Source organism: Pan paniscus, chromosome 2 (genome assembly GCF_029289425.2).
Source record: "Pan paniscus chromosome 2, NHGRI_mPanPan1-v2.0_pri, whole genome shotgun sequence".
Lineage (NCBI taxonomy): Eukaryota > Metazoa > Chordata > Mammalia > Primates > Hominidae > Pan > Pan paniscus.
In genome coordinates this window covers 27,186,863-27,211,220 of record NC_085926.1, presented here as the reverse complement: position 1 = coordinate 27,211,220, position 24,358 = coordinate 27,186,863, and the positions used below count along the sequence as shown (strand labels likewise).

General features: G+C 37.9%; 1 protein-coding gene across 21 annotated transcripts in view; it reads left to right on the top strand.

The window, feature by feature from the left end:
* NEK10 (NIMA related kinase 10) overlaps positions 1-24,358 on the top strand; it is a 257,967-nt gene that overhangs the window by 105,049 nt on the left and 128,560 nt on the right. For all 21 annotated transcript variants that reach the window (XM_055109578.3, XM_055109577.3, XM_055109574.3 and 18 more), the window contains one exon: positions 7,106-7,181. In XM_055109578.3, coding sequence (XP_054965553.1) covers positions 7,106-7,181 — 76 coding nt within the window. The remainder of the gene's footprint in view (positions 1-7,105; positions 7,182-24,358) is intronic.

Sequence of the window (24,358 nt, the reverse complement as noted above, 5' to 3'; positions counted from 1 at the left end):
AGCTCAAACTGGGTGGAGCCCACCGCAGCTCAAGGAGGCCTGCCTGCCTCTGTAGACTCCACCTCTGGGGGCAGAGCATTGCCAAACAAAAGGCAGCAGAAAACTCTGCAGACTTAAATGTCCCTGTCTGACAGCTTTGAAGAGAGTAGTGGTTCTCCCAGCACGCAGCTGGAGATCTGAGAACGGACAGACTGTCTCCTCAAGTGGGTCCCTGACCCCGGCGTAGCCTAACTGGGAGGCACCCCCTAGTAGGGGCAGACTGACACCTCACATGGCCGGGTACTCCTCTGAGACAAAACTTCCAGAGGAATAATCAGGCAGCAACATTTGCTGTTCACCAATATCCGCTGTTCTGCAGCCTCCGCTGCTGATACCCAGGCAAACAGGGTCTGGAGTAGACCTCCAGCAAACTCCAACAGACCTGCAGCTGAGGGTCCTGACTGTTAGAAGGAAAACTAACAAACAGGACATCCACACCAAAACCCCATCTGTACGTCACCATCATCAAAGACCAAAGGTAGACAAAACCACAAAGATGGGGCAGGAAAACTGGAAACTCTAAAAATCAGAGTGCCTCTCCTCCTCCAAAGGAATGCAGCTCCTCACCAGCAATGGAACAAAGCTGGATGGAGAATGACTTTGACGAGTTGAGAGAAGAAGTCTTCAGACGATCAAACTACTCTGAGCTAAAGGAGGAAGTTCGAAGCCATGGCAAAGAAGTTAAAAACCTTGAAAAAAAATTAGATGAATGGCTAACTAGAATAATCAATGCAGAGAAGTCCTTAAAGGACATGATGGAGCTGAAAACCAAGGCACGAGAACTACATGACGAATGCACAAGCCTCAGTAGCCGATTCGATCAACCGGAAGAAAAGGTATCAGTGATGGAAGATCAAATGAATGAAATGAAGCGAGAAGAGAAGATTAGAGAAAAAAGAATAAAAAGAAACAAACAAAGCCTCCAAGAAATATGGGACTATATGAAAAGACCAAATCTACGTCTGATTGGTGTACCTGAAAGTGACGGAGAGAATGGAACCAAGTTGGAAAACACTCTGCGGGATATTATCCAGGGGTACTTCCCCAATCTAGCAAGGCAGGCCAACATTTAAATTCAGGAAATACAGAGAACGCCGCAAAGATACTCCTTGAGAAGAGCAACTCCAAGACACATAATTGTCAGATTCACCGAAGTTGAAATGAAGGAAAAAATGTTAAGGGCAGCCAGAGAGAAAGGTCAGGTTACCCACAAAGGGAAGCCCATCAGACTAACATCTGATCTCTCTGCAGAAACTCTACAAGCCAGAAGAGAGTGGGGGCCAATATTCAACATTCTTAAAGAAAAGAATTTTCAACCCAGAATTTCATAGGCTCAAAATAAAGGGATGGAGGAAGATCTCCCAAGCAAATGGAAAACAAAAAAAGGCAGGGGTTGCAATCCTAGTCTCTGATAAAACAGACTTTAAACCAACAAAGATCAAAAGAGACAAAGAAGGCCATTACATAATGGTAAAGGGATCAATTCAACAAGAAGAGCTAGCTATCCTAAATATATATGCACCCAATACAGGAGCACCCTGATTCATAAAGCAAGTCATTAGAGACCTAGAAAGAGACTTAGACTCCCACACAATAATAGTGGGAGACTTTAACACCCCACTGTCAACATTAGACAGATCAACAAGACAGAAAGTTAACAAGGATATCCAGGAATTGAACTCAGCTCTGCACCAAGCGGACCTAATAGACATCTACAGAACTCTCCACCCCAAATCAACAGAATATCCATTCTTTTCAGCACCACACCACACTTATTCCAAAATTGAACTCATAGTTGGAAGTAAAGCACTCCTCAGCAAATGTAAAAGAACAGAAATTATAACAAACTGTCTCTCAGACCACAGTGCGATCAAACTAGAACTCAGGATTAAGAATCTCACTCAAAACCTCTCAGCTACATGGAAACTGAACAACCTTCTCCTGAATGACTACTGGGTACATAACGAAATGAAGGCAGAAATAAAGATGTTCTTTGAAACCAATGAGAACAAAGACACAACATACCAGAATCTCTGGGACACATTCAAAGCAGTGTGTAGAGGGAAATTTATAGCACTAAATGCCAACAAGAGAAAGCAGGAAAGATCTAAAATTGACACCCTAACATCACAATTAAAAGAACTAGAGAAGTAAGAGCAAACACATTTTAAAGCTAGCAGAAGGCAAGAAATAACTAAGATCAGAGCAGAACTGAAGGAAATAGAGACACAAAAAAACGCTTCAGAAAATCAATGAATCCAGGAGCTGGTATTTTGAAAACATCAACAAAATTGATGGACTGCTAGCAAGACTAATAAAGAAGAAAAGAGAGAAGAATCAAATAGACACAATAAAAAATGATAAAGGGGATATCACCACCGATCCCACAGAAATACAAACTACCATCAGAGAATACTATAAACATCTCTACACAAATAAACTAGAAAATCTAGAAGAAATGGATAAATTCCTGGACACATACACCCTCCCAAGACTAAACCAGGAAGAAGTAGGATCTCTGAATAGACCAATAACAGGCTCTGAAATTGAGGCAATAATCAATAGTTTACCAACCAAAAAAAGTCTAGGACCAGATGGATTCACAGCCGAATTCTACCAGAGGTACAAGGAAGAGCTGGTACCATTCCTTCTGAAACGATTCCAATCAATTAAAAAAAAGAGGGAATCCTTCCTAACTCATTTTATGAGGTCAGCATCATCCTGATACCAAAGCCTGGCAGAGACACAACCAAAAAAGAGAATTTTAGACCAATATCCCTGATGAACATTGATGCAAAAATTCTCAATAAAATACTGGCAAACCGAATCCAGCAGCACATCCAAAAGCTTATCCACCATGATCAAGTGGGCTTCATCCCTGGGATGCAAGGCTGGTTCAACATACACAAATCAATAAACGTAATCCTGCATATAAACAGAACCAAAGACAAAAACCACATGATTATCTCAACAGATACAGAAAAGGCCTTTGACAAACTTCAACAACGCTTCATGCTAAAAACTCTCAATAAATTAGGTATTGATGGAACCTATCTCAAAATAATAAGAGCTATCTATGACAAACTCACAGGCAATATCATACTGAATGGGCAAAAACTGGAAGCATTCCCTTTGAAAACTGGCACAAGAGAGGGACGCCCTCTCTCACCACTCCTATTCAACATAGTGTTGGAATTTCTGGCCAGGGCAATCAGGCAGGAGAAGGAAATAAAGGGTATTCAATTAGGAAACAAGGAAGTCAAATTGTCCCTGTTTGCAGATGACATGATTGTATATTTAGAAAACCCCATCGTCTCAGCCCAAAATCTCCTTAAGCTGATAGGCAACTTCAGCAAAGTCTCAGGATACAAAATTAATGTACAAAAATCACAAGCATTCTTATACACCAATAACAGAAAAACATAGAGCCAAATCATGAGTGAACTCGCATTCACAATTGCTTCAAAGAGAATAAAATACCTAGGAATCCAACTTACAAGGGATGTGAAGGACCTCTTCAAGGAGAACTACAAACCACTGCTCAATGAAATAAAAGAGGATACAAAGAAATGGAAAAACATTCCATGCTCATGGGTAGGAAGAATCAATATCGTGAAAATGGCCATACTGCCCAGGGTAATTTATAGATTCAATGCCATCCCCATCAAGCTACCAATGATTTTCTTCACACAATTGGAAAAAACTACTTTAAAGTTCATATGGAACCAAAAAAGAGCCCACATTGCTAAGTCAATCCTAAGCCAAAAGAACAAAGCTGGAGGCATCACTCTACCTGACTTCAAACTATACTACAAGGCTACGGTAGCCAAAACAGCATGGTACTGGTACCAAAACAGAGATACAGACCAATGGAACAGAACAGAGCCCTCAGAAATAATGCCACATATCTACAACCATCTGAAGTTTGACAAACCTGACAAAAACAAGCAATGGGGAAAGGATTCCCTATTTAATAAATGGTGCTGGGAAAACTGGCTAGCCATATGTAGAAAGCTGAAACTGGATCCCTTCCTTACACCTTATACAAAAATTAATTCAAGGTGGATTAAAGACGTAAATGTTAGACCTAAAACCATAAAAACCCTAGAAGAATACCTAGGCAATACCATTCAGGACATAGGCATGAGCGAGGACTTCATGTCTAAAATACCAAAAGCAATGGCAACAAAAGCCAAAATTGACAAGTGGAATATAATTAAGCTAAAGAGCTTCTGCACAGCAAAAGAAACTACCATCAGAGTCAACAGGCAACCTACAGAATGGGAGAAACTTTTTGCAATCTACTCATCTGACAAAGGGCTAATATCCAGAATCTACAGTGAACTCCCTCAAATTAACAATAAAAAAACAAACAACTCCATCAACAAGTGGATGAAGGATATAAACAGACACTTCTCAAAAGAAGACATTTATGCAGCCAAAGGACAGATGAAAAAATGCTGATCATCACTGGCCATCAGAGAAATGCCAATCAAAACCACAATGAGATACCATCTCACACCAGTTAGAATGGCAATCATTAAAAAGTCAGGAAACAACAGGTGCTGGAGAGGATGTGGAGAAATAGGAACACTTTTACACTGTTGGTGGGACTGTAAACTAGTTCAACCATTGTGGAAGTCGGTGTGGCGATTCCTCAGGGATCTAGAACTAGAAATAGCATTTGACCCAGCCATCCCATTACTGGGTATGTACCCAAAGGATTATAAATCATGCTGATATAAAGACACATGCACACGTAAGTTTATTGCGGCACTATTCACAATAGCAAAGACTTGGAACCAACCCAAATGTCCAACAATGATAGACTGGATTAAGGAAATGTGGCACATATACACCATGGAATACTATGCAGCCATAAAAAATGATGAGTTCATGTCTTTGGAGGACATGGATGAAGCTGGAAACCGTCATTCTCAGCAAACTATCGCAAGAACAAAAAACCAAACACCGCATGTTCTCACTCATAGGTGGGAATTAAACAATGAGAACACATGGACGCAGGAAGGGGAACATCACACACCAGGGCCTGTTGTGGGGTGGGGGGAGGGGGGAGGGATAGCATTTGGAGATATACCTAATGTTAAATGACAAGTTACTGGGTGCAGCACACCAACATGGCACATGTATACATATGTAACAAACTTGCACGTTGTGCACATGTACCCTAAAATTTAAAGTATAATAAAATATATATAATACATACATGACATTTGCATATATTAAATTATTTAAATTTTACTTTCATACTATTCTGTTTACAATATATATCAGCAGTATATTATTATAATCCTTATTTTATAGATAAGAAAGCTATTGGAGGCCGGGCACGGTGGCTCACGCCTGTAATCCCAGCACTCTGGGAGGCCGAGGTGGGCGGATCATGAGGTCAGGAGATCGAGACCATCCTGGCTAACACTGTGAAACCCAGTCTCTACTAAAAATACAAAAAATAAAAAAATTAGCTGGGCGTGCTGGCGGGCGCCTGTAGTCCCAGCGACTTGGGAGGCTGAGGCAGGAGAATGGCGTGAACCCGGCAGGCAGAGCTTGCAGTAAGTCGAGATTGCGCCACTGCACTCCAGACTAGGTGACAGAGTGAGACTCCGTCTCAAAAAAAAAAAAAAAAAAGAAAAAAGAAAGCTATTGGAAAACAAGATTAAATAACTTGCCCAGGGTTACTCAAGTTGCGCATAATAGAATCAGTATTCAGATTGAGGCTGTCCAGTTCCTGAGCCCTGTCTTTTAAGCACTAAGCTATACTAATGATAATACCTGTCTTTCAGAGTGCTATGAGTGTTAAATGAGGCAATTCATGTAAGTGGCTGAATTTATGCTAGTATAAACTTGTTGTTTAGTAAACGTGTATTATTATTAATAATGTGAATTTTTATTATTTTGAAATGAAACGACTTTGGAATATTTTTGACCTGAAAGGTATTTTAGTATATATAATCAAATACTGCATTGAAGTTTGTTCCAGTGAAATTCCATGAGCATTTGCTGTGCTTTACAACATGATATTGAGAATATCAAAGCTTATTTGGAAAAACAACTTGAATTCTTGCACTGGTTCTGCATTGTCTTTTTTGTGCAATCCTGGTAATTAAATTTCTTGAAATATCTGTGAATCTGTAGCAAACGGATAGGAAAAATATCTGTTTTTATCATTTTGACCTAAGTTGTTGAGTGGTTTATAAAAGACAGGCTGGGCGTGGTGGCTCACGCCTGTAATCCCAGCACTTTGAGAGGCCGAGGCAGGTGGATCACAAGGTCAGGAGTTCAAGACCAGCCTGGCCAACGTGGTAAAACCACGTCTCTACTAAAACTACAAAAATTAGCCAGGCATGGTGGCACACGCCTGTAATCCCAGCTACTTGGGAGGCTGAGGCACGAGAATCGCTTGAACCTGGGAGGCAGAGGTTTCAGTGAGCCGAGATCGCACCACTGCACTCCAACCTGGGTGACAGAGTGAGATTCTGTCTCAAAAAAAAAAAAAAAAAAAAAGAGAGAAAAAAGAGAAGTACCTGAAGATATTTTGAAAAGTACAAGATTGTGCTAATATTACATATAGATACTTGGTGTTCTGTGATAAAAATCAGAATATGTTGTTGATATATAAATATTTTGAGATTATTTTGAACATACTTGTACTGTGATTAGTACACGTTGATGCCAGTTAATTTTAGGTTTTCAGGCCTTCATGGTATTTATTTGGGTGTACCTTACTTTTCTTTTAGCCTGACAAGGTCATGACTGCCGTATGCCAAATGTTAGATTCATTCTGTTTACTTAAAAATTATAAAGGATAACCTAAAAAATGGAATCACAGTTTCAATAAGTACTTTGTCCTATGTTTCAGTCAGCAAGACTTATTTTATGTTTTTTTAAAATGATAAACCTCATTATATCAAAATATATAGCATTAAGAAAAGAAAAGCCTTTGGTTATGAAGTGTAGTAGTTGTTGTGTAGATTGTCAAATGCTAAGGAACAATGGTAACTCTGGGAAAATATAGTAACATATTGCATTGTTTTGTGAATTGTAGCTGACTTTGGCCTGGCAAAGCAAAAACAAGAAAACAGTAAACTCACGTCTGTGGTTGGAACAATCCTGTATTCTTGGTAAGGACAATTCTTTTATGGCTCTCAAACATCATACTTAACTGATTTGGGCTTTCATTTATATTATTGACTTGCAAAGGAAAGAGAATTTCAGGAAAGAAAGCTTATTTTATAAGTTTTTTCAATTATCTAGGTAATACACATTACTAGAATTGTGGATCATTATGTATGCTTAAAACAACCACCACAAAAATAATCTTTCTTCTAAGGTATCATGCCCCTCATGGGGATTACTTTTATCAATTGTAAATTGAAATGATCCTTGGCATATAGTAGGTGTGCAATAGTTGTTGAATGAATCTGAGAATGAAGTAATAGATATGCTACCCAACATGATACTTGGAACATTTTATTGTACCCACTTGTATGTATGACTCTTTTTCTCTTTTCTACCTATAAACATTCAAGTGCAGGGCAAGGATTTTTGTACACTAATACCTATCCTAGTATCTGGCAAATAATAGGCACTGAATAAACTTTATTGTGTGAATGAATAAATAATGATATGTATACTTAGACATACGTTTACAAAGTAAGTTGCTTCTTAGATAAATGAGTGTTTATATTTTGATAAATCGAGACACTTAAATTCTTTGGCATACTTTGGGGGTTCCTTTGCAAGCCATTAATTATTATGAAGTAAGAATCTTCTTTTGCTGATCACATGTCATTTGTCTGAATCTGCTGAAATTAGCAAACAGTTATGGTAGAGAGTAGAAAAGCAGATTTCAGGGAAATATTCTGAAATCTGATTCAACAGGTCAAGCAATCAAGACACTTTTATTTTTTTTTAAATCTAGCCTATAGTTGTACAATTGAGTCCTGGGGATAGAATTAAACACGACTCTTCTTGAGGAAGAGTAGAAATTGTCTAAAAATAGCAGCCTAATTTTACAAAGTCCTTTCATGCAGAAGTGTTCAGAATAATGTTTTAAGAGGGTGACTTTTCATTTATCTTACTGGAAATGTTTTACATCTTTATTCTTGAAACTGGTTTCATGAGAAGATGCAAAGAAACTGTGGCAGGCTAATATGTACCTTGTAACCTGCAAGCTTATATGATTCTACTTATCCTCTTAACAGTAAGGCTGACCTACTCGTTACTTTCTGAGAGAAGAATAATTTTCTTTTGTTTCACTGTGTACTGTTTTTATAAAATAAACAATAAAATTTGATCATAAAAGTGTCAAGTAATCATACATCTCTGAACAGATTTGATTGTCAAATTGCAGAACAATTAAAACACACACTTAAATTTCTGCTGGTCATACTTGGTGAAAGCATATTTTTATTCCTGAGACTTTGAATTAAGTTTAGAATTGCTCATATGATAGTATCAACTGTGTGTGTGTGTGTGTGTGTGTATGTGTGTGTGTGTAAGAGAAAGAGACAGAATCCACAGAATACGTAGGAAGAAATCCAAAACATGCCAACTTTTTTGCCGTATTAGCGCAAACATGGCTTCACATTTTCATTGAATTTTTAAATTAACTGAAGGGTTTGTAAGCTGAACCTACTCATATAGATAAGCTATTATTTCATGTATGTGTACTATGATTGTTTTAATAGCATGTACAGTATATCTTACTACCATTTATCTTTCTGTCAACTTCTTATTCTTTTAAATTGCTTTAAAAATTTCTTTCTACTCCCTTCTCTCATCTCTCCGAGTTATTAGAAATGCCTCTTGTCTGATAGGTTTTACTATGAATTTGGGCTCACAAACCATCTTTCTTGCTAGTTTTTGATGTCCTTAACTGAGTACGGAGTTAAAAGAACTCAGTCCTACATCATATTGTGTTTCTTTCTTAATTTGGGATTCTCCAAAAGCAGAATCTGGGCCAAGAATTTGAGTGAAATAGTTTATTTAGGAGGAGGCCCCAGGAAACACTATTAGGAGAGTGGTGAAGTGAGATTGGGAGGGAAAGCAGCCAGTACAGTGAACATTAATAATTAGGTTCATAGAGTATTATCTGGGATATAGTGTAGAGCAGGGGTGTCCAATCTTTTGGCTTCTCTGGGCTACATTGGAAGAGGAAAAATTGTCTTGGACCACACACAAAATACACTGACACTAAAGATAGCTGATGGGCTTTTAAAAATTGAAAAAAACCAAAATCTCATAATGTTTTAAAAAAGATTTTTGAGTTTATGTTGGGCTACATGCGGTCCGTGGGCCGGGGGTTGGACTAGCTTGGTGTACAGGATGTCTTTGAGTTGCCCTGTGCACCGGATGAGAGGTCGGAGTATTTTTTTTCCAATCACAAGGGGGAGCCCTCAGCATCTGACTGAGGGCTGCTCTGGGGAGCTTATGCCCAGGTGCTTATGGCATGCCAGGGCGTGGGCTGGGGCACTCCAGGCAGAGAGCTGGAGGGCCATTGCTTGAGATATGATGCCATAGACTTGTACTGGAAATGTGAGTAGGAGTCTGGCTAGGGTCCCGACATTCTAGAATTTTTTTGTAATTCTGTAATTCTTATTTTCATTAATTTTTCTAAGCTTGTCTGAGCCTATAAATGTGGACGTGGGATGTGGACATTTGGATGCCATAGAGATGCCTAGGCACCCCTTTCCCTTCCCTGCAGGGTCCCCAGAGTTTGATGTCCCCATGTCATTTTGCCCTTTCCATTTGCTTTTGCTTCCTCAGATATTAACTTATTGAATGGAAGAAAGGTCTCTTTGTCAACTCTTGTAGGAAGTGCCTCAGAGCATTTATTCTGTATTCAGCTGCTAGATAAAGGGTTTGTGGGCACATTGCTGGACCAATTGTACTAGAACAGAAGGTCAGTAAAGGTTCTTTTCATTCATCTGATGTGATTTATTATTAGGCAGGTATTTGTTATCCTTCTCAAGGGAAAAAAAATCCAAATATGGTACTTGTTTCCATTTTTTATCTCTATGTCTTCCTCCAATTCCAGAGAAGAAAATTAGACACCATCTTCAACTTCATTTTCTGAGAAGAGTATAGAGTTTGAGGCTCTGGGAAGCATTTTCAGCTAGTTCTTCACAGAACATATATGGGATTTATGAAGCTAGTATGATGTATAAAATACAATAAAAGTTTTCCAATAAAAATGGAAAACTGGGAATTATTACTCTATGGCTTAGTATAATCCCATTCATATTATGACACTAGATAATTAGAAGAGAAGCTCATGAACTTTAAATTGGATGGATCAAAATAAACCTGTAGGTAAAACTGATTAAGTAGAGACAAAGTGAAGCATGCCTATTAACTGCACTTCTTAAATTTTTTAAAAAATTATTTTTTTGATACATAAAGTTAATAGAATACTTAAGAAAGCTATAATACACTCAAAATTTTGAGAATTTTAAGTGGCTTAAAACACTTAAGTGACTTCCAGCTGCTCATGCAAAGACCAAGCCCTCAGTATGGCCACAAGCAGACAACCTTGCATTCTCTGGCCTCTGCCAAGTTCTTCAGCTTTACCACAAACCAAACTTTAACAATTCCTAGCTGTTTCATCTGGGCTCCCTCTGACCACAGGGCCTTTGCACATGCAGCTCCCTTTGCCTGGAATACTCTTTTCTACTTGTCATCTGGTTAATTCTTACCTGCCTTCAGCTGAACCCCCTTAGACAAGGTGTATTTCCTCTGATCTACACACTCTATGTACTTTTCCTTCACACAATTGAACTTTTTGTTGATTTTGTGATAAGCAATGATGATTTTGTTCATCACAATCCCCAGCAGTCCTAAGTCTGGTACTTTAAAACTCACAAGTAATATTTGCTACATGAATGATCAAGTACTTGCATGATTATAAACATTAGTGGAAATAACATATTACAAAGAAAATTATTTCTTTTTGTTGTAACAAATTTTTAATTCCCTATCCTTTCCCTTCTTGCTGTTCCTTCAGATCTCCAAAATGCTCCTCCTTGGAATACTCTTCCTTCAGAGATAGCTGCAGAGTTTACTTCTTTACTTCATTCTGCTCTTTGCTTAAATGCCACTTATGTAGAGAGGATTTCCCTGATCACTTGCCCCAAATAGCAACCTCCCTTCAGACTCTATCCCTGTATCCTGCTTTATTTTTTCATAGTCTTTGCCTCTACCTGACCTTATGTTGTACTTGAATAGGCTTATAGTGTGTCTCTCCACTACACACAAGCTCCATAAGCATAGGACTTGTGTCTCCTTTGTTCACCACTGTTTCCCCAGGACCTAGAGGAGTCGACTAGCAGAATCTTAAGAAATACTTTGAATCATTGAAGTGAAAACAAGTCATTTTTTAATATTAATATGATAAAAATTAGTGTATATTTTTATTGAGTTCTAGTATATCTTTGAACTTTTCTGATTTTTACCCTAATAAAGCCTGAAGAAAATGCTTTTCATTTGAGATAGTAAGTACCTTGATGGTAGGGTCTATTTTATTTTGTTTTCTCTTTGCTTATTTTATCTTTATATATTACATAGTTACTACAACAGTGAGTAAATGAGATCAAGTAGGATGTTAAACATTTTAACAAAATAAAATGTGTAGAGATTATATATTACAGAAATATGTATTCTTCAGTGACCAATAAAGTGGCCCTGAGGGAAATTTCAAAAAAGAGATGTGTTAGATCATTCTTGGATTGCTACAAAGAAATACCTGAGACTGGATAATTTATAAAGAAAAGAGGTTTAACTAGTTCATGGTTCTGCAGGCTGCACAGGAAGCATGACGCTGGTATGTTCTTGGCTTCTGGGGAGGCCCCAGGAAACTTACATTCATGGTGGAAGGTGAAGGGGGAGCAGGCACACCACATGGCCAGAGCAGGAGCGGGAGAGGGGAAGTGAGGAAGTGCCACACACTTTAAAAACAACCAGAGCTCATGAGAACACACTCACTGTCAGAACAACAGCACTAAGGGGATGGTACTAAACCATTCATGAGAAATCCACCCCCATGATCCAGTCATTTTCCACTAGGCCCCACCTTCAACACTGGGAATAACAATTCAATATGAGATTTGGGCAGGGATTTTCAAAAATAAGCATAATTGGAAAAAGACCATAGTATTGACAGAGACAGGGCATTATCAAGAGCACAAGCTCTAGAATCAGATGGCCTGGGTTTAAATTCTAGATCTGCTATTGAGAGTTTTAAATGATTGAATTTTTCTGTGCCTCAGTTTCCTCATCTGCAACCTAGGGATAATAATAGTGCCCATGTCCTAGGATTATTGTGAGATTAAATGAGGTGATACCTGTCTGGTGCTGGGAACAGTGCCTGGCTGGCATATGGTAAGCACTCACTAGATAATAGTGATTGTTATTTCCTGTTAATCTAAAGTTTGAAAGGATAGTACTCATTTAAATGTATATATTATATTCTGAATATATAGGAGGTTATAGAACACTAGGCAAATTTAACCTAAAGAAGACTACCTCAAGGTATTTAATAATCAAACTCACAAAGATTAGGGATAAAGAAAGGATCTGAAAAGCAGCAAGAGAAAAGAAACAAATAACATGCAATGGAGCTCAATACATCTGGCAGCAGACTTTTCAGTGGAAGCCTTACAGGCCAGCAGAGAATGGCATGACACATTGAAAGTGCTGAAGGAAAAAAGAATTTACCCCAGAATAGTATATCTGGTGAAAATATCCTTCAAACATGAAGGAGAAATAAAGACTTTCCCAGACAAACAAAAGCTAAGGGATTTCATCAACATCTGACCTGTCCTATGAGAAATGCTAAAGGGGGTTCTTCAATCAGAAATGAAAGGGCATTAATGAGGAATAAGAAACCATCTGAACATACAAAACTCACTGGTAATAGTAAATACACAGGCCGGGCACAGTGGCCCACACCTGTAATCCCAGCACTTTGGGAGACCAAGGCAGGTGGATCACGAGGTCAGGAGATCGAGACCATCCTGACTAACACAGTGAAACCCCGTCTCTACTAAAAATACAAAAAATTAGCCGGGCATGGTGGTGGGCGCCTGTAGTCCCAGCTACTCGGGAGGCTGAGGCAGGAGAATGGCGTGAACCTGGGAGGCGGTGCTTGCAGTGAGTGGAGATCGTGCTACTGCACTCCAGCCTGGGTGACAGAGAGAGACTCCATCTCAAAAAAAAAAAAAATAGTAAATACACAGAAAAACAAAGAATATTATAATACTGTAATTGTGGTATATAAACTACTCTTAGCTTAAGTAAGACTAAAATGTGAATCAATAAAAATAACTACAACAACTTTTCAAGACATAGCACAATAACATATAAAGAGAAACAATAAGTTAAAAAGTGGGGGGACAAAATTAAAGTATACAGTTTTTATGTTTTCTTTTTGCTTGTTTGTTTATGCAATCAGTATCATCAGTTTAAAATAATGGGTTACAACATAGTATTTGCAAGTTTCATGGTAACCTCAAATCAAAAAACATACAACAGATACACAAAAAGTAAAAAGTAATAAATTAAATCATACCATAAAAGAAAATCACCTTCACTAACAGGAAGACAGGAAAGAAGAACGAAAGAGAATACCCCAAAACAACCAGAAAACATAAATGACAAAATGGCAGGAATAAGTTCTTACTTATCAATAATAACATTGAATGTAAATGGATGAAACTCTCCAATCAAAAGACGGAGTGGCCCAGTGGACAAAAAACTAAGACACAATGATCTGTTGCCTATTAAAAATGCATTTCACCTCTAAAGACACATAGACTGAAAATAAAGAGAGGGAAAAAGATATTCCATGCCAATGGAAGCCAAAAAAGAGCAGAAGTAGCTATACTTATATCAGAAAAAATATATTTCAAGACAAAAACTATAAGAAGAGACAAAGAAAGTCATTATATAATGATAAAGGAGTCACTTCAGCAAGAAGATATAACAATTGTAAATATATATGCACCCAATACTGGAGCACCCAGAAATACAAAAGAAATATTATTAGAGTGAAAGAAAGAGAGATGGACAAAAATATAATTGTATTAGTCTGTTTTCAAACTGCCATAAAGAACTACCTGAGACTGGGTAACTTATAAAGGAAAGAGGTTTGATTGATTTGCAGTTCAGCATGGCTGGGGAGACCTCAGGAAACTTACAAACATGGTGGAAGACAGGGGAAGCAAGGCTCCTTCTTTACAAGGCAGCAGGAAGGAGAATGAATGCAGGAGGAACTACCAAACACAAAACCGATCTCATGAGAACTCACTATCATGAGAACAGCTTGGGGGATATCGCCCCCATGATTCAATTACCTCCACCTGGTCTCTCCCTTGACATGTGGGGATTATAGGGATTACAATTCAAGATGAGATTTTGGGTGGGGCGTAGCCAAACCATTATCAACAATAATAGCTGGAGACTTCAATACCCCATAGCATTGGACAGACCTCCCAGATAGAAAATCAGTAAAGGATCATTGGACATAATCTGCACTGTAGACCAAATGGACCTAATGGATAGTTACAGAATATCTCATCCAATGGCTACAGAATATACATTCTTCTCAGCACATGAATTATTCTCAAGGATAAACCATATGTTAGGTCACAAAACAAGTCTTAAAACATTTTTTAAAAAGTTGAAATAATATCAAACATCTTCTCTGACTGTAATAGAATAAAACTAGAAATCAGTGACAAGAGGAATATTGGATACTATACAAACACATGGAAATTAAACAGTATGCTCCTGAATGACCAGTGGGTCAATGAATAAATAAGTAAATTGAAAAAATTTTTGAAACAAATAATAATGGAAACACAACATACCAAAACCTATGGGATACAGTGAAAGTAGTACCAAGAGAGAAGTTTGTAGCTATAAATGCCTAAACCAAAAAGAAGAAAAACTTCAAATAAATAACCTAATGATGCATCTGAGAGAACTAGAGAAGCCAAAGCAAACGAAACCCAAAATTAGTAGAAGAAAAGTAATAATAAAGAGCAGATATAAAAGCAATGGAAATGAAGAAAACAATACAAAAGATCAACAAAATGGAAAGTTGTTTTTTGGAAAAGTTAAACAAAATTAACAAGCCTTTAGACAGACTAAGAAAAAAAGGGAGAAGACCCAACTAAATACAATCAGGGATGAAAAAGGAGACATTACAATTGATACTGCAGAAATTCAAAGAATAATTAGTGGCTACCATGAACAACTATGTGCCAATAAACTGGAAAATTTAGAAGTGAGTAAATTACTAGACACATACAACCTACCAAGATGGAACCATGAAGAAACTCAAAACCCAAACAGACCAATAACAAGTAGTGAGATAGAAGCCATAATGAAAAGTCTCCCAGTAAATAAAACCTGAGACCCAGTGGCTTCACTGTTGAATGCTGCCAGATGTTTAAAGAATAACTAATACCAATCCTACACAAACTATTGCAAAAAATGGAGGAAGAGGGTATACTTCCAAACTTACACTGTGAGGCCAGTATTACCCTGATACAAAAACCGACAAAGATGCCTCCAGAAAAAAAAAAAGAAAAGAAAAGAAAAGAAAAAATTAAAAGAAAACTGCAGGCCAATATTGCTTGAGTGCAGGAGTTTAAGACCAGCCTGGGCAACATGGCGAAACCCTGTCTCTACTAACAATGCAAAATATTAGCCAGGCATGGTGGTGTGCATGTGTAGTCCCAGCTACTTGGAAGGCTGAGGCGGGAGGAATGATTTAGTCCAGGAGGTGGAGGTTGCAGTGAGCTGAGATCGCACCACTGCACTGCAGTTTGGGTGACAGAGACTCTGTCTCAAAAAAATAAAATAAAATAAAATCAACAAAATTCTAGCAAATCAAATCCAACAATACATTAAAATGATTATTCCTCATGATCAAGTGGGATTTATCCCAGAGATGCAAGGATATGTAAATCAATCAATGTGATACATTATATCAACAGACTGGAGGACAACAACTATATGATCATTTCAATTGATGCTGACAAAACATTTGATAAAATTCAACATCCCTTCATGATGAAAAACCCTAAAAAACCTGGGTACAAAAAGAACATACCTCAACATAAAAAAAGCCATTTACAACAGACCCACAGCTAATATCATACTGAATGGGGAAAAATTGAAAACCTCTTCTTGAAGATCTAGAACATGACAGGGATGTTAACTTTCATCATTGTTATTCAAAATAGTACTGGAAGCCCTAGCCAGAGCAGCCAGATAAGAGAAATAAATAAAAGGCATCCAAATTGGGAAGGAAGAAGTCAAGTTATCCTTGTTTGCAGATGATATGGTCTTGTATTTGGAAAAACCTGATCTATTTGGAAAAACCTGACGACTCCACCAAAAAACTATTAGAACTGATGAACAAATTTAGTAAAGCTGCAGGATACAAAATCAACATACAAAAAGCAGTAGCATTTCTATACACCAACAGCGCACAATGTGAAAAAGAAATCAAGAAAGTAATATCATTTATGAGAGCTACAAATAAAGTAAAATACCTAGGAATTAACTTAACCAAAGAAGTGAAATATGGGACTAAAAATAGTGTGGGAATAAAAATTTGTGGTGCTAAAAATTAAATAATTGAACTCATGGAGAAAGAACGTAGAAGGATGGTTACCAGGGGCTAGGAAGGGTAGTGGGCAGGGGTTGGGGGGATGGGGTGGTTAATGGGTATAAAAAATAGAATTAGTGAATAAGAACTAATATTTGATAGCACAACAGGGTGACTATAGTTAAAAAAATTTAATTATACATTTTACAATAACTAAAAGAGTATAATTAGATTGTTTTAACACAATGCTCGAAGTGATGGATACCCTATTTACTGTGATGTGATTATTATTCATAGCATGCCTGTGTCAAAATATCTCATAAACCCCATAAACATATACACCTACCCTACTATATATTTACAAGTAAAATTAAAAATAAAAAATTTAAAAAATCTAAATATACTTGAGGATGAAAGGTTGGAGGAGAGAGAGGATCAGAAAAAATACCTATTGAGTATTATGCTTACTGGTGGGTGACAAAATAATCTGCAACAAACCCCCATGACATGCAGTTTACCTATATAACAAACCTGCAGATGTACCCCTGAACCTAAAAGTCATCATAAAAAAGGGTGAATGTAGGTACATAATGCCATTGTACATTATGCATTTTTCAGTCTGATTTGTTCTGAACTCCTCAGAATCACAAAACGCAAGAAAGAGAGCTCTCTGATGATTGATTCTGTCAGTGGAAGTCCTTGCTGCTTTTATCAATTGGAAATTCAGAATCATTTATCTTCAGTCTCTATGTTCTTTTTCTCTTGCACTTTTATAGTCTTTACTTTTACAAGTAAAAGTGAATCATAAGCACTAGATTTCCTTCTCCATGTTTATTTATCTACTTTGTCATTTTGAACATTTAATACCTAGTTGTTATGTATAGTATTTCCCATTTCCTATTGGAACGAGATGCAAGAGGAAATACGTAGTGATAAGACGTGTTACTTTAACATGTTTTTCTGATGGTGGGAGGGGTGTGGTCAAAAGAAGTTTCCTCATGTATTTACCACAAATTAATTTATTGAATAATTAAGAAATTAGAATCATTTGATGATGGGGAGATGTATATTTCAGATATCTATTGGATGCATAACAATCCATCCCAAAATTTAGTTGCTTAAAACCACAATGGTTTATATAGGTTTGCTTGATCATTCCTCTGTTGGTTCCCCTGAACTCACGTGGATGCATTTGGCTGAATTATTGGCTTGGCTGGGCAGTCCAAGATGGCTTCACTAATAAGGCAGTTCGTGTTGATGCTTGGCTAGAGTCCCTCGGATCTTTTTCAGGTGGCCTTTCGTTTACATGACAGTAGTGGAGTAACATTCCAAGAAAGTAAAAGCTGAGCTGCAAGGCCCGATTGGGGCTAGCCTTGGATGTCACTAAACATCCCTTCTGCCATATTCTGTTGGTCAAAGCCCATAAGGGCCAGCCCAAATGTGTGAAATACATTTATCTCTAGATGGAAGGAGGTGCATGGTACTTGTGGCCATATTCAACAAATCATAATGTAGCACCGTATTTCTTTAAAAAAGAAGAAGAATCCCCCAAATGGCTTCAGGAATCAAGACATGTGAAACAAAGAAATAGTCTATTTTAAACACTAACGGTTGGCACGTTAGCCCCACATCTCCTTAGAATGAAATATAGCAGCCTGGATCCAACTAGGAGATAGAAATGATGCAGTGGGCTAAATAGGGGAAGAAGTTTAATATGAAGAACAATTATGATGAAAGAGTAACTATAAGATGTAAGAAAACTACATGGTACTTTAGGGTTGAGTGACAGTACCAAGGAAGGATAAACTTGGAAGGGGTTCAGATTTCATTGGAAAAAGTGTGGTAGCCCAATAGACAGCAGAGAAGTTGGCTAGATGGTCCAGGCTGAAGCTGTTCTGGAGCTGCTAGGCAAGCTGGGAGCAACCCTCTGAAGTGCAGGTGAGGGAGCAAGGCATCAGCATCTGCGGTGTGGGCACATAGTGGGAGTCCAGCTGCCACAGGTGCCCTTCAGAGTTTAAAGGCCACAGGGAAGGGAGAAGAGGGGGCGAGTCCAGGAACTGCACAAGCAGGAGGCCTTCAGAGGGTGCAGGCTACACAGGGGCTCTGGTTTCTGTTTTGAGAAGGTTGAAGAAAAATGATCACGAGGCTGAGGCTGCAGGGTTGCAGAGGGAGAATGGGCTATGGTTGGGATAGGCTCTACTGGTTAGTCCTATACCTATACTGCCTACTCGTGGCCCATGTCAGAAATTGCAGGGAACCTCTTCCTCCTGCAGTGTCCCTCCAATCCATGTATAGAGAAAGCTTAATATTGTGCTCACTTTAAAGGAGAAATATTTAAAGGGATTCCATTGTTTATTGAATAATACATTAAGAGACAACAGGCAATAAGTTAATAACAGACACAATAAGAAACTTCAGGGCTTGGCCCAGAATAACAGTGGACTGGGCAACTAGTAGAATAGGGCCACATCCCTGCTAGGGGATGTTCAATGCCTTTAATTCTTCTGTAAAATAGGTGTTTTATTTCTCTGTGCCTCCAAACTTTTGGTGTATCTCCAGAGTGTCTTTTTGAATTGTGAAAATTAAATCTTTCAGTTCAATTCTGAATAGATTCAGCATATTTGGTGAAAAGCAGGAGCTATAGTTTGGCTGGGTTGAGTTTGTGCTGTGACACTGGAAGACCTAGAATTTTCCTCTTGGCATTGTAAAGCCACAGGATATCTCTCAGCCTGACAGTTACTTAATGGAAGTGCAGTTTTTTGGGGGGCATATCTGTGGAATGAAACTGGGAAAAGGGAAGGAGAGATGTGTATTCATCATTTTATCTGTCCCTCAAGTGGATATTCCAATATTTACTTCACAGGAGCAGATGACTTAGTTCTTTACCACTAGAAGAATTCAATTTAATTTGGGGACATGGACACACAGACACACACACACCCATGGTGTCAGTCAAGTGTAGAAGAGTAAAGGGTTAGAAAACCCTATGATGCTTGTAATGAGTCTCCAGGATAATACAGAAAGTCAGGGTAGAACAGGGACCTCCCAGCACAGAGCTGCAGAACTCGAGGGAAAGGCCATTGGGGCTGGGGTGGATGCTCTGTTTTCTATATAATAAATGTGCCATATTCTATACACTAACTAAGAATTTTATAAACAGACATATTTTCCTCGAATTCAGACATTATGACAGTATATGTATAGAAGGGAGTCTGGTTGACGGATAAAATGGTCACAAGAAATCAAAAGGAAAGAAGAGAAAAGATAGCAATGTGATGAGGGTAAACATATAATGGAAAGAGTGGAGAAGTCAGAGGATTCAAACAATGGGGAAATATGAAAGTGAAATTACCATATTAGGGGCAAAAGAATTAAATAAACATTTTCATTATTTTGCAGGGCTACATTTAATTTGTCTTATTCTTGTGAACGAGTTACTCCAAGTGACCTTACCAGTCATATATCCCTTTACATCAATTTATTTCTTAACTCATTTAGCTATTAGTACTTTATTAATTTTTATATTTAATTTTAATTATTAACTTTTTTATCTTGGCATTTCAGACTGTTCATAACAACCCTAGAAGCAATGACACGATGCTAACACAAGAAAACCTTCCTTTGAAGTGCCAGAAATTGTTTTCTCTAAAATAGTAGAATATTAGTTAGAAGGCCAATATTTTGAAATTCAAGCGTCTCTTTGGAGAAGGATTTTAAAAAAATCCTTTAAAACATTTTAAAACAAGACAATAAACTGTTAAACTGTGACAATTTTATGGCCTATCATAAAATGTCAAAATAAAGATTTTAAAATGTTAACTTTATGTAACCTTGATACATTGGGAATACTCAACCATTTTAAAACCTTCATTTTCACTGCAAGGCATACTTCTAGGATCCTCACATTTGGCAGTTAAGTTTTGAAGATTTTACATATATTGGTCAATTTCATTTTAGTACTCTAGGGTTCCAGGAAGGCCACATCTATTCCTCAGTAAGGCATTTGCCTCTCAGTCTGTTCAGCTCCTCCTCACCTTAATTCTTCTGAGTTCATTTGTAATTTTCATAACAAAGTGTGCTTTCTTCATAAATTTAGTAAATAATGCTCAGAACTTCAGCAGTGAGAGAAGTAAGATGCCAGTGGACATGGGTGCATCTGTGCACAGTTGGCAACTGTGATGTGTGGCTGTCCCTTCCCCTAGGAGCCAACAGGACATAGTGCAGACTCTAGACCTGGATTGCCTGGGCCCAATCCTGGATCTACACCTTCCTGTTTGACTTTGGGCAAGCTACTTAATTTTTCTGGGCCTAAATTTCCTCACCTGAAATGGGGGCAGAGGGCAGTAATAATAATTTCTACAACATAGGGTTGTTATGAGGATTGAGAAGATAGTTGGATGGATGGATGGAAGGATGGATGGATGGCAATAGATTGATCAATCGATTGATAAGCAGATAGTATTATCTGTAGCATAGCAGGGATTTAATAAACATTGCCTATTGTCAGGCTGGAAGCAACAGCCTCATTCTTTAGGAAAATATTTCTTCCCTGCCTTTACTTCAAGCACATGGTTTAAATGGCTTATACATTGGGAATACTCAAAAAAGTATCAATGCCAAAAGTCCCATTGCTTTAGAGATCCTGCCTCCTTGGCCTTACATGGTGGAACAATTCTAGTATGCATGTCCCTATAGCCCAAAATGTTAAAAGTAGAAGTATTTTCTTGATTCAAGTTTAACCATTCAGAATTCTTTCTTGAGAACGTGTTTAGCTGAGGCTCAGTTAAAAGTTGAAGCTGGGAGGCAAAAGGCCCAGCAGTGTTTTGGTGGCCATGGTTGTAGCCAGGGAGGAAGTCAGTCTGACAGCATGAGGTCAATACTTAGAATAAGAGATGGCAATGTCCAGACTCAAGATTCCATTTTCTTAAGTCCCAGCTGCAGCTTTGCTCTTCCTGCACTTACAGGAGCCTATCAATAAAGTCCCCTATTTGCCTAACCTTGCTAGGTTTCTTTCTCTTGTCTCTTAGTTTGGGTTGCCCTGAAGGCAGACCCTGAGAAAAGAATTGAAGTGCAAGTGGTTTATTCTGGAGGTGATCCTAGGAAACATGAATAAAAGAGTAGGGGAAGTGAGACAGGGTAGGGAAGTAAGCAGATAAAGGATTTCTTGGGCAAGTTACCACTGTGGGCAATTAGAACTCAAATCTGTTGAGGAACTTGGGAGCCATTTATTTGAATACCCAAAAGGAGAGAGAGCAGTATTTATACACCTGCTCTTGAAGTCACTGGGTAAGGTCTGTTTCTGGGGTACAGTAATTCATCAGCACTTCAGGCTCATCATGTTGCAGGCACAGAAAGTCATGGGATTAAAGAAAATCCTCAGACAAACCTGCAAATGGTTGGAATTCAGTCCAGTGTGCTCGCAAGAAGTAAGGGTCAGGGGATGTTAATAGGACACCTACAACATCTGCTTCAAGTTAACAATGAAAACAACTTTGACTGTCACAACAGAGATATGGTTGTAGGGTGGCCTCAAAGTCTGTACATGCCAGATTGTCTGAAAAAATCTAATTTCTCACCCCATGCTCTCTGAACAAATTCTTCTATGCTGAATATTTGGAAGTCTTTAAAGATGTCCCTGAAGTCTGTTTTTAGATTTTCCTCACAGTTACATTGAGTTGAGAATTTTTTCCCCCAGTCACACCCAGAGAGACTTCTGCCTCCCTGTAGTTCTGGGGTGCTACTCCCTGTACCAACTTTGCAAACAAAATAGCAATACCAGGCTAATGAGGTAATGATCATTTTAAAATAGATGTGATAAGCCAGGCATGGTGGCTCATGCCTGTAATCCCAGCACTTTAGGAAGCCAAGGCAGGTAGATCACCTGAGGTCAGGAGTTCGAGACCAGCCTGGCCAACATGGTGTAACCCTGTCTGTACTAAAAAAATACAAAAATTAGCCAGGTGTGGTGGTGCACGCCTTTAATCTCAGCTACTCGGGAGGCTGAGGCAGGAGAATTGCTTGAGCCTGGGAGACGGAGGTTGCAGTGAGCCAAGATTATGCCATTGCACTCCAGTCTGGCCAACAGAGTGAGACTCTGTCTCAAAAAAAAAAAAAGATGTGATAGTAATAAATGTAAATCAGAATGAGATAAGAATATTCTCCTGTGAGGGTCTCTGCTACCTTGAATAAAGACTATCAAATGTTTACATGGAAGTTGCTCAACTGTCTCTTTTTATTTCTTAGTCTGTTAAGGAGCAAGAATACACATTTTTATGTGACTTTATATTTAGAGAAAGGCGTTTGTATAATTATGTATTGTAATTGGGAGATTGTATTATCTTTTTTGTGAAATCACCATAATTATTTAGTTATGTACTTGAATTTTAAAAGCTAGTGCTATTTGGCTTGAATACAAATACAAAATGTGTGATGTCAACCTGTAATGCCAGCTTTTTTTTTTTCTACAAAAAATCATTAGAGACAAGCAAATGGCAGTTGATGTATAATGAGAAATTTCAAGGCTGTTGGATCTGAATTTAATTTGTATTTGTGACTCAGAGTAGGCAGTGCTGGATAATCATTTGATGACTGGAGTGTAATCACTGGGTGAACATAATCCATTTGTTTAATTGCCCAGACTCCTCACTGTATTTACAGTTAATTGGTTCCCATTAAGATCCTCTTAATAGAGACCATAAAACAGTAGGATGAGAGAAACCTGAAAAGGAACGTTTAGTTTGAGTCCTTTCTTGAAGCCAAGTTGTAACATGTGCTCATCTATTTCATTTTTTACCATCTTCATAACAGACTGAGGGAGAAAAAGACTCTCAGGAAGGTGCTTTATAAATTATTTTTACTGTTTTGGCCTATGAACATTTCTATAGCCAGAAAAAAAAAATCTAGTGTTCCTATATAATTGAAGTTTTTCTCTTATGACTTGAAATTCTTTTTGGGTTTAGTGGCCAGGCAAAGCAAATGGTCACTACCCAACATTTAATGACTCTTCATATACTGAAAGGTTATTTTAAGCCTTTTTTCCCTAAATTTCGTTGCTCATTCATAGTTTTTGTAACCTTTTGATTCAGACTTCTAGATATTACATACAAACATTGGATAGAAAACCTTTCAATATCTTAGGAAAGTCGTGTGAACCCACCTGATGAGGAGGGATACAAGTCTCTTATAAAATGTGATTTTAGTGCTGCATTTTTAACTTACAGATTTTCTTTCTTCTCCAAATAAGGGTTTATTTACTTCAGGACTGATGAAGCAAATTAAAATTATAAATTCTCCTCCCCTTTCCACAGAGATTTTCCAGTCTGTCTTCTTCTCTCTTTCTCCTACCCACAATTACCCTCACTACAAATGCTGGAGCTTCCCTTCCATTGGGCTCCAGCCAATTTGGGAAAATTTTGAAAGTAAATTAGTTTCAGTGACAATATAATCAAAATAACAAAATTACTACAATTGAATATTTCTCATCACTGATTTTTAAAATCTATTGATAATATTCAGGAAGTTTTACATTCTTTCTTGGCACTTAACGTTTTTAGTTATTTTAATTTTTTTGTGAACTTGACATTTCTTAATTCATTTTAGCCAATTGTGAGTATTATGCATTAAAATGGGAGATTGGCCCCTTTCCACCGCATCACAGATGAAAAATGGAAAGTACTTTTG